This window comes from Camelus bactrianus, chromosome 16 (assembly GCF_048773025.1).
Source record: "Camelus bactrianus isolate YW-2024 breed Bactrian camel chromosome 16, ASM4877302v1, whole genome shotgun sequence".
Taxonomy (NCBI): domain Eukaryota; kingdom Metazoa; phylum Chordata; class Mammalia; order Artiodactyla; family Camelidae; genus Camelus; species Camelus bactrianus.
The window spans coordinates 38,235,220-38,251,810 of record NC_133554.1 but is presented as its reverse complement, the minus strand read 5'-3'; the positions used below and the strand labels follow the sequence as shown (position 1 = coordinate 38,251,810).

Sequence of the window (16,591 nt, the reverse complement as noted above, 5' to 3'; positions counted from 1 at the left end):
TAGAGTAGGTACCCACACCCTCCAACTAATACATCACTTTTTTTCCCCCCTCTATTTGTTTGTTTACCTATTTATAGTCTGTAAGGTCCTTGAGAATTAGGAATCTTGCCTTTCTTGTTCAGCAATATATCCCTAGTAACTAGTAGGGTGCCTGACTCATAGGAGGTACTCAATTATAAATATTTCTGGAATAATTGAATATACAAATGAACAATACTATTATCTTCACAACAATCCCACAAATTTGGTGCTATTATCTCTGGTAGGGAAACTGATGCTCAGAGAGGCTAAATAACACCCCAAGTTCACAGAGTTGGTAAGTGGTAAGGCAGACCTTGAACCTCAGCTTTCTGGTGCTGGAATCCTTAACTGCTATGTTCTGTTGGGTTCTCAGCATTTAGCACAGGGTCTGTCATGTAACTGATGCTTGGTATGTTTGCATGAATGAACGCCTGAATGAAGGCATAATTAGCGAAATGTACACGTGGTGTGCCAATTCACCTCTCCAACTGGGATGAACTTAAGAGATCAGCACTTGTAAAGGAGTTTTCCTGGTTGACTCTTTTTATGAAGCTTTTTTGAGGGGTTTTAAGGTGGGCCAAAGTGAAGGCCCCATTGCCATCGGCTCTGCCTCCCTGCCAGGTACGAGTGGTTCCGGGAGCTGGAGCTAAAGTGGTATGCCCTGCCGGCCGTGGCCAACATGCTGCTGGAGGTGGGTGGCCTTGAGTTCCCAGGATGCCCCTTCAACGGCTGGTACATGGGCACGGAGATCGGGGTCCGGGACTTCTGTGACGTCCAGCGCTACAACATCCTGGAGGTAATAAGGAACATCCAGCTGGGCCAGCTAGAGGTGTGGGCCGGCCGATGGGGTCCCAGGGGCCAACTCACCCCCATTTCTCTACCTCTGCAGGAAGTGGGCAGAAGGATGGGCCTGGAAACACACAAGGTAGCCTCACTCTGGAAGGACCGGGCTGTCGTTGAGATCAACGTTGCTGTGCTCCACAGTTTCCAGGCATGTCAGGTGTTTGTGGGTCTGAAGACTTTCTGGTTGGAAGGTCATCTGGTCCAGCCGCTCATGTCATGCTTGATTTTCCTCTTATGGCATTGTTTATTTATTCATGCATCAGACAATGTTGAACACCCAATTCGTGCCAGGTGCTGGGAATACAGAGACGAGCCCTCTCAGGTCTCCCAGCATAAAATCTGAATGTTTCTGGTAAACTTGAATGCTCTGAAACACTCTTCCAACAAATTGTCCCATGCCTGGTTCCTTCCCTTCATCCAGGTCTCAACGGTCACCTCCTCAGAGCAGCCCTTCCTGACCATGCCATATGAAATTCACCTTCACCCCACCTCCATCCCGTCTCTCTCTCTCATTTCTTTAACTCTGTCTTTATTTTCTTTCATAATCCTTATTAGCTCCTGACATTATCGCGTCCATCTACTTCTTTCTTTCTTTCCCCCATTAGAATGTAAGCTCCCGGGGGCAGGGACCTTGTCTCTCTTGTTCACTGCTCTACCCCTGGAGTCTAGCAGAGTGTCTGGCACATGGCAGGTGCTAACAAATCTGTGTGTTGTATGAATGAACGAGAGCCCACGTCCACATGAGCAATGGTTGTTCTTGCTTCCCCATCTGAGTGAAAGTGTCCACCCCTTAGACAGCGTCCACCGCACACGGCAGGTTGGTTCCTATGAAGGCCCCCTGGCCCATCATATAAACACTCGCCTTCCTTCTGGGAAGGAGCCATGAGGTGTGTGAAGATACTACTTTAGAATCTGGGACCTTCTCCACAAAGCTGGCAGGTGCCCTGGAGGCCAGACCACTGGGCAGAGCATCATTCGTTCATTCAGCAAAGTTTTATAGAGCATTTTCTGTGGTTCAGGCATCAGGCTGGGTCAAGGTTATGAGTGGTAAACAAAATAGACAGAAGCCCTGGCCTTATGGGGTGTCGTGGGGAGCTGACAATAAACACCCAGTAAACGCATGTGCTCACACACTGTTACCCAGGGCTGGTCGCCCTATGGCAGGTCAAGCTTGTGCCTGACTGCTGAAAGAGGGGAGGCAGGTCTGAGATAGGACAGGAAAAGCCCCCAGGGCTGGCCCAGCTCGGGGAGCCATGGACACACATCCTGACTTATGGGGGTTCCCAGCATCAACCCTGACATTGGCAGGATGTGGATGTGCCCCAGAAAACCTGCTGATCCTCAGCCGTCTCCTGACCGTTGCTGACCACATCCCTCCCCTGCTTGAGAGTCTCCAGGACTTCCTCCTGACCCTCCTTCAGGATCAGCTTCAAAAGACTTGGCCTCATTTCCTCATCTATAAAACAGAGATGATACTAGTACCTCCCTCACTAGGTTACTGTGAGAATTAAATGAATGTGAATGCAAAACGTTTAGCTGCACTGCCTGGCCCATAGTGAACACTCAGTAAGCATTAGTTTTGTTGTTAACATTGTTTATTACTGTCCCACCATTATCACAGCTGTCATCATCAGCTCCTGAGCCTAAAACTGGCCTGTGTGTGTATACCGTTGTGGAAGGTATGGCTGGGCCTCCTGGGCCCTCCGTCAGTAGGCTCGTTCCTGCCTCCCTGTCTTGACTGATGCAGTGTCCCCTCCAGGATTGCCTGTCTGCCGCCTAACTTGTACCCATCTCTCAAAACTCACCTCCTCCTCGAAGCTGTCTCTGAAATCCCCCTTCTCTCCCCCAGGCCCCTGTCTGAGCTAAGCCCTCTCCTCTGCCCTCTGTCAGCACCTGCACTCACCTCCATCATCATTTCTATCAGGCCCTGTGAAACAGCTGAAGTCCTTCTGCCTCCCCTGGTTAGAATATGATCTAATGTAGTGAAGGAACCCCGTCTTCCATTGCTGTTAAGCCCATGCCTTACACAATGCCTAGAAAATAGAAATAATAATAGAGCTGTTTCCTGAGCACGTTCTATACTTTACTTGTATTGATTTATTGCATCCTTTCAACAACCTCATAGTGTAGGAACTGTTATTATCCCCATTTTACAGATGAGGAAACTGAGGCTTAGTGAGTTAAGCAACTAATAGCTCAAGGTCACATGGCTAATAAGAGGCCAAGGTTTGCACCACTCCATGAAACAAATGGCTCTTGACTTAATGAGTTGCCCCAGACCTTGTTGGGTCATTCCAGGAAGGCTCAGCCCCCTTGGCTTCTAATTTTAGGATGTGGGACCTTGTGGTGGTGTGTCTTCCATACGCTGTGGTTCCCCCAGTGCTTCTGTCCTCTTCAGAGGTGTCTAGTTCCTTCTTGGCTGAGAGAGCCACATCCCTGGGGAGATGACTCCTGGAACTCTCTACCAACAAGTGACTAAAAGGCACTGGGGTTTGACTCATCAGCATCCAGAGAAAGCCATTTGTTGGGAGTTCGGGGAGACTTACAGGCATGGCTTGAGAAGGAGGACGCTGCCCCTGAGGTGGGGCCAACGTGTAACCTGTGGGCTGACTATGGCTATGGTGATTTCTTGTGCTCGTCAGAGGCTCTGAAAGTGTTTTGCATTTGGGTGTTTGTGTTCAGCAGCGAGGAGGGGCCAGGAGGGATTACACACCCATTTTACAGATTGCCAGCCCCTCCCCTAGTCCATCTGGGAGCCCTGCAGCCAACCGACCACTCTCCTCACCCCTTGCCTCAACTCCCCTTCTGATTTAGAAGCAGAATGTGACCATCATGGACCACCACTCAGCTGCAGAATCCTTCATGAAGTACATGCAGAATGAGTACCGGTCCCGAGGGGGCTGCCCGGCGGACTGGGTTTGGCTGGTCCCCCCGATTTCTGGAAGCATCACCCCCGTATTCCACCAGGAGATGTTAAATTATGTCCTGTCCCCTTTCTACTACTACCAGGTAAGAGGAAGGCCTTCCTTTCTGTCTCAAGAGCTCAGGAGTGGAGAGTGTGTGTGTCTGCACTTGTGTACACATGGATGCTTGTGTGTGTTTGTACATGCCTGTGCACATACGTGCTCACTAACACAGGACTTACAGGGGAGGATCAGGGACACAGAGGCATATTTCAAATGCTTTTCAAGGATTCTGAGGACTGAAGGAAGTACCTTTTATTGTACCTCTAGTAACCCATCACTCTGATGGGGTTTCAGCTCCTGAGGGTGACCACCACAGTGCCTGCCTGCATGGGAGGGCTACTACAGTCACGTAGCACAGTGGGGAAGAGTGTGGCTCCCAGGTCAGATACATCTGTGGGTAATTCTACCAATTCCTAGCTATGTGATCTTGGCTGGGTCATTTCACCCACCTAAGCCCTGATTTTCCTTCTCTAACAGGGATGGGCATCAACTCCACAGTGGAGGTTGTTTGGCTCATGTGAGCTGGTGTGTGTAACAGCTCAGCCCACTGCCCAACCTAGAATGCACTCAGTAAATGTTCCCCCTTGAAACGAGTTCATTTTCTGTCAAAAAGGACTTTGGTTAGATTTGGGGAAGAGCTTCCTTACTCTAAATGTGATAAGTAGGGTGACTGATTGCCCGGGACAGTTTGTGCCTGTTGTCATGGCACCGCCATTTACTCTCAGACATAGCCCAGTGCACCATGTGGGGTGCATATGTATACATCATACACGCTGTATGGAGTTTTCCTAGTGATAAGACACCAAAAGGAAAGAGACGCAGGGCCTCTTCCCTCCAGGGGGACACGAATGAGAACAAAAGCAGCTGACCACGTGCAGGCTCCACTCTGGACAGTGAAGCTGCAACTCTGAGGGAGACAGACAGATACAGCCCTTCCCTGGGAGGCTTTCAGTGAGGGGGTGGGGACAGGGCCTGTTCACACCCCCAGCGCACAAAGGACACAAAGGGTCCTCCATCTCTTCACATCCCCAAGCCCGAGCTGAACCCAGGCCCACCTTGCCCTCACATCTGCCCTCTTTTCTGAAGGTGGAGGCCTGGAAAACCCACGTCTGGCAAGATGAGAGGAGGAGACCCCGGAGAAGAGAGATTCGATTCAAAGTCTTGGTTAAGTAAGTGGGAGCGGCCAGTGTTGGCGTCCGAGCTCAGCCCTTCCTTCTAGGTCTTGAAGGGCAGGTAGCAAAGAGAAAGGGTTTGGCTCTGGGAAGTCTAGACACCAGTCCCAAGGGTCCCCCACTGCCATTGCCCCAACCTTCTGTCCTCCGTTTTCCCAAAGGAGCTGAGTAGTGGGTTGAGCCAGGGAGGGGAGGAGAAGGCAGTGAGTCAGGGTTGATAGCTGGTGAGAAACCTGGATTTTTCCACAACCTGCCCCACTTTATCCACTGACCCACCCATTTTCCTGGGCCCCCAGCTTCCCCTGGAAGGCTGACTCGGCACACAGAGTCCATCTGTCTGTCCCTACAGAGCCGTGCTCTTCACCTCAGTGCTGATGTGTAAGACCATGGCGTCCCGGGTCAGAGCCACAATCCTCTTTGCAACGGAGACGGGAAGATCGGAAACGCTGGCCGGGGACCTAGGGGCCTTGTTCAGCTGTGCCTTCAACCCCAAGGTATCCAACCCAGCCTGTGTGCAGAGAAGTCTGGGAAAAGTTAAAGGGGTTGCTCTGCTCCGGGATGTCCCTGAGGCTTGAACATGCTAATGCGCATTGTAAATCTGTGGTAGAAGGAGTGATGTGTATCCAGGGACTCCCAAACTTAGTCAATCAATCAGTTTTTCATAGTGTTCCAGGGAACAGAGTTTGAGAAACACTTTCCTAATAACTCCAAGTCTCAATGTCCATGAGCTATTCTAGGTGAATTATGCTCACATTTACGGAACACCTCCTAGACAGGGTGCAGGGCTAAATGTGAAGGGAGCAGAGGATGAATAAGATACAGGGAAATAAAACAAAACCCCCAGGGTGACTAATTGATTCCATCAGTGTTGGATTTGGCCCTCCGTCACCAGAGGCCTCCCAGGTCAGGTAGGCCTGGGTAGAACAGAGAGACCGGGACCCATCTCCCCTGAGGTTAGCTTCAGGCGAAGCATTTGGGTTCCTGGGACGCCAAAGGAGTTGTCATTTCTGTAACCTGCTCATCCTGTGTTTGTGGAAAATGTGTCCACACACTCAGAAGTCAAAATTGCAGTGGGAGTGGTGGCCAGAAGGGCTCTGACTTGGGACATGCAGTGTTTTGGAGGCGGGCCAAAAGGTGTTACATGTTAGCGGTGGAGCTTAAGGCAAGGAGAAGCAAGGACGCCTGTGCTGGGCACCCAGGGGACAGAGATGATGAAGGGGACTCCCGGCCTGGGTCAGGGGAGGGAAGCACTGGAGGGTCCCAGCTGGGGAACCAAGGGCTGATGCCCACCCTGGGTGCCCTGCAGGTTCTCTGCATGGACGAGTACAGCCTGAGCCACCTGGAGGAGGAGCAGCTGCTGCTGGTGGTGACCAGCACGTTTGGGAATGGAGACTCCCCTGGCAACGGAGAGGTGGGTGGCCCAGGGCCCAGTGGTCTGGGGGCGGCAGGGCCACGAGGACCAGGGGAGGGAGCTGGCGACTCAGCATGTCCTGAGGAGGCATCAGGGAGTGAGTGCTCAGATCACAGTGGGCTGCCCCAGCCTCAGCCGTTGGCCTTCCTCCCTCAGAATCACCCCTAGATGCGTGTGCCGCCTTGCCTATGACACGCTTAGTATGTGTCAGTACATACTAAGCTGCTTTTTAAAATTCAAAAAATTCAGGTGTAAAGGAAACTTTATATCACTCTCATAGATGGAAAGCCAGCAAAAATTGGTCCCAGGTAAATCCAATGGAAGCCAAAGTTATTAAATTATAGCTCAATACTGTTATCTAACCATGGCTTGCTTTGTTTTTTTCTTTTTAAGAGTAATGAGAAGCAAGTATTAGAGAGATATTAAGGCTCATTTAGCAGCAATCTGAGACTTTCTCCCTAGAGTGCAGAAGGACAAAAAAAAAACTGAAACAGGAATAACTAAAAAAATTACAGAAAAAAGAATGCTTTCTTCACATGTGGTTTGACACTATTTCTGCTGGGTCACGTACCACCCAAAATGACCTTGAGTTCCTGGGAAATCGGGGTTACTTCAGAGAACATGGGACCAGTTGCTGCTCAGACAACTGAGGCTCACGCACCATCAGAAGACCCTCTGGAGATGCCCTACAAGGCTGGCCCCTCTCTGCCGGGGCTGGGCTGTCTCGGGTCCCCCACTGAGGGTCAGGCCCACATGTGCTGCAGAGGCTGAACTTGTCCCTGAGCCCCAGCCAGGTGGCCCCACACCTAAACCAACTTCCGGGTGAGGATCTTGAGCCTTCTCCTGCTGGAAGAAGGGAAAGAGCAGAGCTTTTATTTTATTTTTTATTGAAGTAGAGTTGATTTACAGTGTTGTGTTAGTTTATGGTGCACAGCATAGTGATTCAGTCATAGGGGAAAAAGTCATATTCTTTTTCATTATAGGTTATTACAAAGTGTTGAATATAGTTCCCTGTGCTATACCGTAGAACCTTGTTGTTTATCTATTTTTTATACAGTTGTTTGTAAGCAGTGCTTTTTATTAATTCTGTCCTGAGTACTCTGTGGTTCTCTCTTTTTCTAGAAACTGAAGAAGTCCCTCTTCATGCTGAAAGAACTCACCAACAAGTTCAGGTAAAGCTCTTCCCCACTCTGAGTCTGGGTTCCGGGGATGGAGCTGGGTGTGTAGAAGGGATACTTCCCTGGGATGTCCAGGCTCAAGGAGAGCCTGTCTTCAGAGTGTCATGAGCCATGGCAGGAAAACCGAGCCCCTTGCGCAGGTCTGCAGGCCAAGCGTGGGATAGGTCTTGGGAGCTGGTGATAAGGCCTGGGAGCCAGGGAGGATAGGAAGTGGGTGTGCACTGGTGGGTCCTTGCCCATCTGGCATGGGAGTGTGGGAGGGCTGGCCTTACAGGTTGTTGGTGCTGGGTGTGGTATGGAGTTGGCTCATCCAGTCCCCATGCGTGTCCTCCTTGGGCAGGTATGCTGTGTTTGGCCTTGGCTCCAGCATGTACCCTCAGTTCTGTGCCTTTGCTCATGACATCGACCAGAAGTTGTCCCACCTGGGGGCTTCTCAGCTAGCCCCAATAGGAGAAGGGGACGAGCTCAGCGGGCAGGAGGAGGCCTTCCGCAGCTGGGCCATGCAAACCTTCAAGGTCAGTTCACCACCGAAGCTGCCCCACAGCAGAGGCCCAGGACACCTGTGCTTGGCGTCCCGGGAGGCATGACCTCTGCCGGGTCCAGTAGCCATGGTCCCAGGTGTGGGCCGGGCTGCCCGCCCACAGCCCCAGAAGAGCTCTGTTTGAAGCCTGTGTCCCTGGGTGGGAGAAGGTGGCTAAGACACCTCCCTGCTTTTGGGGAGCTTTGGTTTAAGATCTTTCTTAATTATCCAGGTCACCTGTGACAACCTTGTCTTGTTTCAGTGTCCCAGGCACAGTGAGCTTGGGGACAGGGACCAGGCAGTTGCTTTCTTTGGGCCTGTGTCAGTGTCTCAATAGGTCTTTACTGCCTGTGGTTGGACCCCACTGATTGAGGGAACTCACCGAAGCAAAGTGTTCCACCCAGCAGTGGTGCTTACCAGCACCAGCTTGAGCGGGGCAGACATGGTTCCCAAGCCCGGGTCTCCTCCACACGATTCCACATCAGGAAGATGGGAGTAATCAAACCTGCGTCATGATGTGGGCACGTGGATAAAATGAGATACTGTCAATATTAGTATTCATAATAATCACAATAGCTACTATGTGCCAAGCCTGGCCACTTTTTTGAGTCCTCAGAACAATGCAATCAGATAAGTGTACTTACAAAGTGTGCTTAGTGCTTTAACTAAGCACTTAGCTTAGTTGGAAGGACATAAAAAATGGTAGCCCCAGTGGTGGTGTTGGTGCTGCTGCTGCTGCCGGGGTGGTGACTAACACCTGTCTGCTCCATCTTCATCCAGGCGGCCTGTGAGACGTTTGATGTCCGAGGCAAACACCACATTCAGATCCCCAAGCTCTACACGTCCAGTGTGACCTGGGACCCACACCACTACAGGCTCGTGCAGGACTCACAGCCTTTGGACCTCAGCAAAGGTACCTGCTTCCTTGCACCACACAGAGCTTGTTTGCCCTTCCTGCCAGGATGGGTGTCTCTGAGTCCCGGGGCCATGGTCAGGGAGACCAATAGGACCCTCTGACCAGACGCAGCTAGTGTAGGGCTACCAATGCGTCTCTCTCTTGTTGCATCCAAGAGCCTGTTGGGATGCAAGACCAAGGGCTTGCTTTGTCTCTGAGGAAGGTGTTTAGGAGGATACCCTGGGAGGGCAGTGGGGAGAGAAGGGAACTCCTGTGTACCAGGCACTGTGCTGGGCTCTGTGCTGGGCTCTTTGACTACCTGCTGTAAGTGATCCCTGACACTCATCCTAGGAGAAAGGCACAGACAGAGAAGCCGAAGTTCAGGGAGGTGAAGCAAGTTACTAACACATGGCAAGTTGGATTCGAGCCCCAGCCTTGCAGCTCCAGTGGCAGCCACGTATTATAAAAGGCATTTTGCAAGGTGATTCCAGGCTGCAGTCTGGGAACTCTGGATGGTCCCTCTGGCTGCTGTGCCTCCATGGCTCCTCTCTTCTTGTACCACAAGTCCAGTGGTCCTGTAGGTTTCTGCATGTTTAGGATATCCTCAACTTCAGCTCTGCTCTCCTGTGGATCCCAAACCTAGAAATCACCATACTGGGGCATCTAAATTGCATTTACCAACACCTAGCAGCAGCCCAACCACCCTCTGTTGGACTAAGTGTCTTCCTTTGTGATTCAGAAACAGTAGGAAAAAGGGAAGGGAAGGAAAACCCCAAGCCCCACTGCGGGACACCCCAGGGTAGCGTCTGGGTGTAACCAACTCAGCACATGGAGGCTGCCTCACCAACGCTTAAGAGCCACATTGCCATTTCATGATCTCTCTGTCCCCACAGCCCTCAGCAGCATGCACGCCAAGCATGTGTTCACCATGAGGCTCAAATCACGGCAGAATCTACAGAGTCCGAAATCCAGGTAAGGCCAAGGACAGGGCTGATGTTGGACAATGTTCTGCAGATTTTGTTTTAATTGAGGAAAGACCAGAGCAAGTCAGACTTTGAAAGCAGAGAAGGGAAGTGTCCGCGGGCATTAGCTATGATGCCATCAGTGGGACCAGCTTGACTCATAACCCCTGTGTCCACCAGCACCTCCGTTAACCACGGGCCAGGTTTCCAGCTTGGGAACTAGGCACCTACTTCACTTCTGGTCCTTTGTGACTTAATTCTTTCACCAAAATGGGGGGAGGATGGCAAGAGAGAATCTCAAACCATTTGGCTGTTTCTTAAGCACTTGGAGAAAAAGTTTTGGCAGGGAAGGACCTCTCCCCGCCGGGTAAGAGAGTGTTATGGGTTCTCTGTAGATTTTGTTTATCTGTGCCATCCTCCCACATTCATTAGAAAAACTAGACTGTATTCTGATAAGAACCAGATTTGTGCTGGAGACAAGGAGAGGTTTGTCCCAAGGCTCACATACCTCCCAGTGGGATGCTTTATTTAGGCAGTCTGTGGTCAAGCTCTCGTGGGCTTGGGAGGGCTGCGTGGGAGGGGTGCTGCCCACCTCCTCCCCACGGAGAAGCCACAGTCCTGGCAGCCCCGGGCCCTTCTGAGCACCCCAGCCTCAGGGGACACCAGCAACCTGTGCTCATGGAACCAGGCAGGAAGATGAAAGAAGGGCACATTTCCTGGGGAAACCAGCCCACCCATCAGGGAAGCTAGAGGAAATCCTGGTGACGTCACCAGAGGCTTCTATTCCCTTCTCCAGCCGCACCACCCTCCTGGTGGAACTCTCTTGTGAGGGCAGCCAAGGTCTGAGCTACCTGCCAGGAGAGCACCTCGGAGTTTTCCCGGGCAACCAGCCGGCCCTTGTCCAAGGCATCTTGGAGCGAGTGGTGGACGGCCCTGCACCCCACCAACCCATGCGCCTGGAGACCCTCAGCGAGAACGGTGAGCCCTCTGCACGGGAGCCTTGATTGAGAGGTGGCCTCAGTATGCTCCCGCCAACCCCAACCCCTCCCACAGGCTGGGCCGGGCCTGTGCTGCCAGTGGGCAGCTAACCCTGTCCTTCCTGAGTGGTGGGCCCCCAAAGCCCGTGCCAAAGCAGCCTTGCAGATAGTCCTCGACCGACTGGCAGGCCGGCGAGAAGGGGTGCATCTTTGGGACTATCTGCCCAGCACCAGAGGCTGGGCTGTCTGTTCTTCATTCTTTTGCTTACACACCACTTTTGTTGATTGACTGATACATTGTTTCCGTCAAAATTTTAACTGGTCATATCTGTATACCAGGTGGGCCCTGGGCTACAAAAATGAACGAGACTCTGTGTCTGCCCTCAGAAATCTCACTATCTAGTACAGGAGGCAGATACACAAGATGATTATTACAATAATAACAGTAGCAGCCAGCATTTTGGGGGGAATTACTATATGCGAGTGTTTTACATGCATCGTCTCGTTAGTCCCCACAGCAGATGCGTGTATACAGCTTGCTTGGTGACATAACAGAGAAATGTGGAAACAGGGTGAAAATGGCGAGCTTTGAAGTTTCGGGTCCCTGATCCATGACGTACTAGCTATGTGACCCTGGGGATGTGAGTTCACCTCTCGAGGCTTTACACCTTTATCTCTAAATTAGAGAAAATAGAGCCTTCCTTACAGGGTTGAGGTGGAGAGCAAATGAGTAGATACATGTGCAGCCATCACCTCCATTCCTGGCACCAAACAGATGCAGGAACAGAGTAAGAGTAATGTCCATTTCCCATGGGCTAGTCGACGTTTGTCCAGAAGGTCAGAGATGGCGTTTAGTGCACCCTGAGAGTCTCCTCGGGTGTGGGGATTTATATTGCATTTTCAAGTCATTCTAGTTTCACACTGCTTCCCCACTGATGGCCCCATTTATCCTCACCTTCTGTGGGCGACAGACAGGGCCATAGGTGACCAGGAGAGAGTGGCTCCTCCTGACTGTCTTCACTGGAGAGAAGACGCTGCTGTGGGAAGGGTCGGGGACCCCTTCCTGTCTGAGGGGAGGCTTTTGGCCTATGTGGTGAGCATAGCAAGGGGGTGACAGGCATGAGGAGAGGAAACTAATAAAATCAACAGTCTCGGGCCTCCCAGCCCATTGGGCTAGCTCCCTGGCCTTTGCTTCCTCAGTGGTCATGATATCTCCAAAGAATGTGTCTCCTAAAAAGATACCTCCTAAAAAGAGTCGCCAGAATAGGAAAGAGGGGGTCAGAGAAGCCAAGTCTGGCATCGTCCCCCACTGTCCAGGAGAATGTGGGAGAGCCTGAAACTCGGGTCCAAGGGAAAGAGGTAAACATTTTCATGACTGAAGGGAGACAGATATGGTTTTTCAGGTCTTCGATCTACATGAAATACTGTAAAACTCATATTTTTACCCGGTATTTACCGAGCATCTGTGTACTAGACGCTGTACCAACTATTATACATGCACTATTTCATTCAGTCCTCACACAAACCCAGTGGGACAGGTTTTGTTACCACATCCATTTCACAGAGAGAGAATCCAAGTTTCAGAGGGTCCAGTCATCCTGCTAGTAAGTGGGGAGGTAGAGTATGAACCCATGTCTGTTGACTCCAGGGTCCACACTGTGACGACCCTGCATACTGCCTCTTGGCACTCCTTGAGACTTGCCTCCTCTATTTGGGCTGATTGCTACTCACCCAGCATCTGTTGTATAGCATCCCTGGAGAGTGCAGTCACAGGCTTTTCTCTAAATGAGCAACTGGTGTCTAGTGTGTACATCAGTCTTTGGTAGGTTTAGTTCCTGTGAGTCTGTAGTTCATGTGCATGTGTCCTGCTAAAGATCAGGTCTGGGCCAGAGAGGGACTGGACTCTGGTGTACAGTTAGTTTTACAGGATTGTGTCAACTTGGGTGAACTTTGGAGGTCTGTTAATCAGCCCTCCTTGGCAGCTCTGTCTCTGGGCACCACCTTCCTGCACTTGAGTTAAGCACATGAATCCTTTTGCTTTTCCTAGCACCAGAATTCCAGTGTCTTCCCTCCCCTGCAGCTGGAGGGTGGAAAGTGTCTGTCCCAAAAGCCTCAGCACCCTTTGGGCCTTTTTTCCATCCTGATGTCTTCCTTCCCTATCCAGGCAGCTACTGGGTCCAGGACAAGCGGCTGCCCCCCTGCTCACTCAGCCAGGCCTTCACCTACTTCCTGGACATCACCACACCCCCAACCCAGCTGCTGCTCCGAAAGCTGGCCCTGCTGGCTACAGAAGAGGCAGAGAGGCAGAAACTGGAGGCCCTGTGCCAGGTGAAGGATGGGGCTGGTGGGTGAGGCAGGGGAAGGGTCCCAGAGTCGGGGGAGCCCAAGCCTAGAGCTGGTCTTTAACCTTCAAGGGGGATCCACCCCAGCTTCCCAAAGTGCAGTTTGTCAAAAGTTGGTGGGAAGTCAGGCATCCTGTCCCGTCCCATCTCCAGGACATAATTGCGTTGAATGAACTGAATTTTTTTGAATGTCTGCAGGATGCAACCAAAGTGCACTTCCTCAGAAATTAGCTAGAAAAGGACAGTCACTCTATCTTGTATTCCCCACACCCAGAATAAGCCTGGAACTTAGGAAATATTGGAGGATGGATGGTGTGGATGAATGGATAAATGGACATAGTAACAGATGGGTAGTTGAATTAATAAATGAATGAATGAAAGAATGCATAAACTCACCTGCAACTTTCTAGGCCCAAGTTTTTGAAAAAGGCACTGGATATCATTATTACTGTCACCATTATCACTAATTATTGTGATTCCAGCCACCTCCACTGCCCTTATCCTGCACTACACTAACTTGACACACATTTTCTCACTTAATTCTCACAACATCCCCATGAGGCAGGTGATGCCAACCTCAACCACAAAGGTTAAGTAATTAAGACAGGATCCCACAGCCAGGAAAGGCATCAAGTCAAAATTTGAACCCAGGTCTATATGATTCCAAAGCCCTTCTCCATCTTAGATTATAATAAAGATTTGACTCTTGCCCACAAGTTGCTGACCATGAAGTTCTAAGCACACAAGTTAGAGACGTGTTACTCACTGGCCTGAGTTCCTACAGGAGAGGACTATTTCCTCTCCAGTTTTGTAGTCTCAGTACCCTGGACAGCGCCTGGTTCTTCGAAGTGTTTGCTGTGAGAGTGAATGAATGAATACCAGGCTGTGACAGGCTCTTCTCTCAGTGAGAGGCAGGTGCCCTGAGTCACTCACACTGCCCTTGGCTTTCAGCCCTCAGAGTACAACAAGTGGAAGTTCACCAATAGCCCCACATTCCTGGAGGTGCTGGAGGAGTTCCCGTCTCTGCGGGTGTCTGCTGGCTTCCTGCTCTCCCAGCTCCCTATTCTGAAGCCCCGGTACTACTCCATCAGCTCCTCCAGGGACTGCACACCCACGGAGATCCACCTCACCGTGGCTGTGCTCACATACCGCACCCGAGGTAAGGCCGGGGCAGAGGCTCTGGAGCAGCCTGCTCCTGCTGCTTATGGGGCAGCTGTTCAGCTCTGAGCTTCAGTCTCCTCTTCAGTTAAACACCCACCTTCCGGAGGTGTTAACAGAAGTAGGAGGTGTGTGGGAGAGATTACTGTGAACCAGGCACAGAGCTGACGTCTTTGTACATGTGTGATTGGTAACCATGAGAGATGGCTGCTGTGTGCATTTTACAGGTGCAGAAACTGAGGCACAGTGAGGTTAAGCCACTGGGTCAGAGTCACACTGGTAGCAAGTAGAGATTCAACCCAGGTAGTCTGACTGCTGAGTCCAAATTCTTAACCACCCTTCTTTCCACTGTCCAACTCCTGTTGGGACAATTTTTTTTTCTGTTAGGACAAGTTGATAAGCTCAAATGTGGAAAGCACCCAGTGCTTAATGGGAGCCCAGTGATTCTTAGTCTTCCTGATAGTCCAGCCTAAATGCAGGGATGATTCTGCCTTGATTGTTCATTCATTCACTCACTCATTCAGTGATGATTTATTTCACACCTCTCTATGCCTGGCACCATGGTGAGGGTGGAAATACAGCACATGCAGCCCCTGCCCTCTTGGAGCCTCACATCTAGAGGGAACAAAGAAGAGAGAATCATAGAAATAGATGACTGTTGTTATGTAGGAAGAAGGAAAGCAAAGGGCACTGTGACGGCAGCAGGTGGGGGATGGGCTAACATAGACTGGCAGGTCCAAAACCTCGTCCATCTGGGCTTGGCTCCTCCACTGGATGAACCGTGCCCCCACCCTCCCTCTGTAAGTGAGCATTGCCGGGGTTGGCAAAGCTGGGGAGCTGTGTGTACTTTACTCTGTGCTCTGGGAAGTACAATTGCGCAGTTTCTAAAAACTGGGCAGAGACCTGTTGGCTCTCCTGGAGAACATCTGCGGAGGCCAATCTCAGTCCTCAGACCAGGAGAGGAGGGGCAGACACATCCTGTGAGAGCACGATTCTATCCAGAGGAAAACCAAAGGGACTTCTCAAGTTGGCTGGATGTCCCCTTAAATACTGGGCCATTGGGAAGGGAATATAACCCAGAGAAACTTGGAGTTTCCACAGGCCCTGGAGGGCCACTGGGGAGACAGAGAGACGCAGAGCAGACCAGAAGGCTCAGCAGGTTGTCCGTCACCCCTGGTTTCTACCAGCAAGGACTGTACTCATGAAGACACAGTGGGGCAGTGACTGGCCACCCTCAGGGGCCACTTTGTGCTACTGTCATCAGAGCTGAGTAGTGGGCTGAATGGAGGGAGCCCTGGAGAAATTCTTGGAAGGAACATTGGAGCAGGGGTCAGAGAAGCTGAGCTGTGACCTGATTCTGCTGCTACCTGAGTGACCTTCTCGAAGCCACCTTCCCTCTCTGAGACTCGGCTTCTGCAGTGGCACAGGGGGAGGCTTGCACGCTCTCTGAGTCCCTTTCAGCTTCTGCCAGCTCTGGTTGAATAGAGGGTGGGTCTCAGAACCAGGAGAAAAACAGCCTGGTGATTAAAGCCTGCAGGGGGCCTGAGCGGGCAGCTGGCGCAGGTGTGTCAGTGGGGAGGAGCCTCTGGAAAGGTTCGTGCATGGTGGTGGGGATGATGTCGATTAGGTGTGTGCTGTCTTTGCAGATGGCCAGGGTCCCCTGCACCATGGTGTCTGCAGCACATGGCTTAGCAGCCTGAAGCCCCAAGACCTGGTGCCCTGCTTTGTGCGAAGGTAAGCACCCCCTCCACTGTGGCCATTATGGGACCACTGGCCCCGGGGAGTACTGGGTTGAAAGGGAGGGATCTGAGGTTTAAATGCCACCCTGGGCCCCTTGATCCATAAAGAAGACAGTGGGGTCACACTGGGCCTCTCTCTTCTAATCCCCAGCTACAGGGTGTGGCCAAGTCTCTAACAGGGACAGAGATGACAGTGGTGGTGGGGTCCGGAGTGCAGTGGGGCAAGGTGATGGTGTGCCTGGACAGGGGACATGAAACAGCCTGTGGGGACTTGGGAAATCAAATTTGAGCTCATTGTCTTCTCCAGTCCCGACACCACCACCCCGACCGCACCCCCAGCTCTTCAGCCCCTGTCCTGCATGTGCATCCAGCCCAGGGGGTCTGAGGACGGGGCCTCTCTCCTTCTT

General features: G+C 51.5%; 1 protein-coding gene across 2 annotated transcripts in view; it reads left to right on the top strand.

The window, feature by feature from the left end:
* Nucleotides 1-16,591, top strand: part of NOS2 (nitric oxide synthase 2) — a 37,427-nt gene that overhangs the window by 17,948 nt on the left and 2,888 nt on the right. For both annotated transcript variants that reach the window (XM_010958294.3, XM_045519053.2), the window contains 14 exons: nucleotides 643-817; nucleotides 911-1,012; nucleotides 3,679-3,873; nucleotides 4,917-4,999; nucleotides 5,352-5,496; nucleotides 6,309-6,413; nucleotides 7,536-7,585; nucleotides 7,932-8,106; nucleotides 8,892-9,024; nucleotides 9,900-9,978; nucleotides 10,765-10,946; nucleotides 13,110-13,273; nucleotides 14,239-14,446; nucleotides 16,092-16,179. In XM_010958294.3, the coding sequence (XP_010956596.1) occupies nucleotides 643-817; nucleotides 911-1,012; nucleotides 3,679-3,873; nucleotides 4,917-4,999; nucleotides 5,352-5,496; nucleotides 6,309-6,413; nucleotides 7,536-7,585; nucleotides 7,932-8,106; nucleotides 8,892-9,024; nucleotides 9,900-9,978; nucleotides 10,765-10,946; nucleotides 13,110-13,273; nucleotides 14,239-14,446; nucleotides 16,092-16,179 (1,884 nt within the window). The remainder of the gene's footprint in view (nucleotides 1-642; nucleotides 818-910; nucleotides 1,013-3,678; nucleotides 3,874-4,916; nucleotides 5,000-5,351; nucleotides 5,497-6,308; nucleotides 6,414-7,535; nucleotides 7,586-7,931; nucleotides 8,107-8,891; nucleotides 9,025-9,899; nucleotides 9,979-10,764; nucleotides 10,947-13,109; nucleotides 13,274-14,238; nucleotides 14,447-16,091; nucleotides 16,180-16,591) is intronic.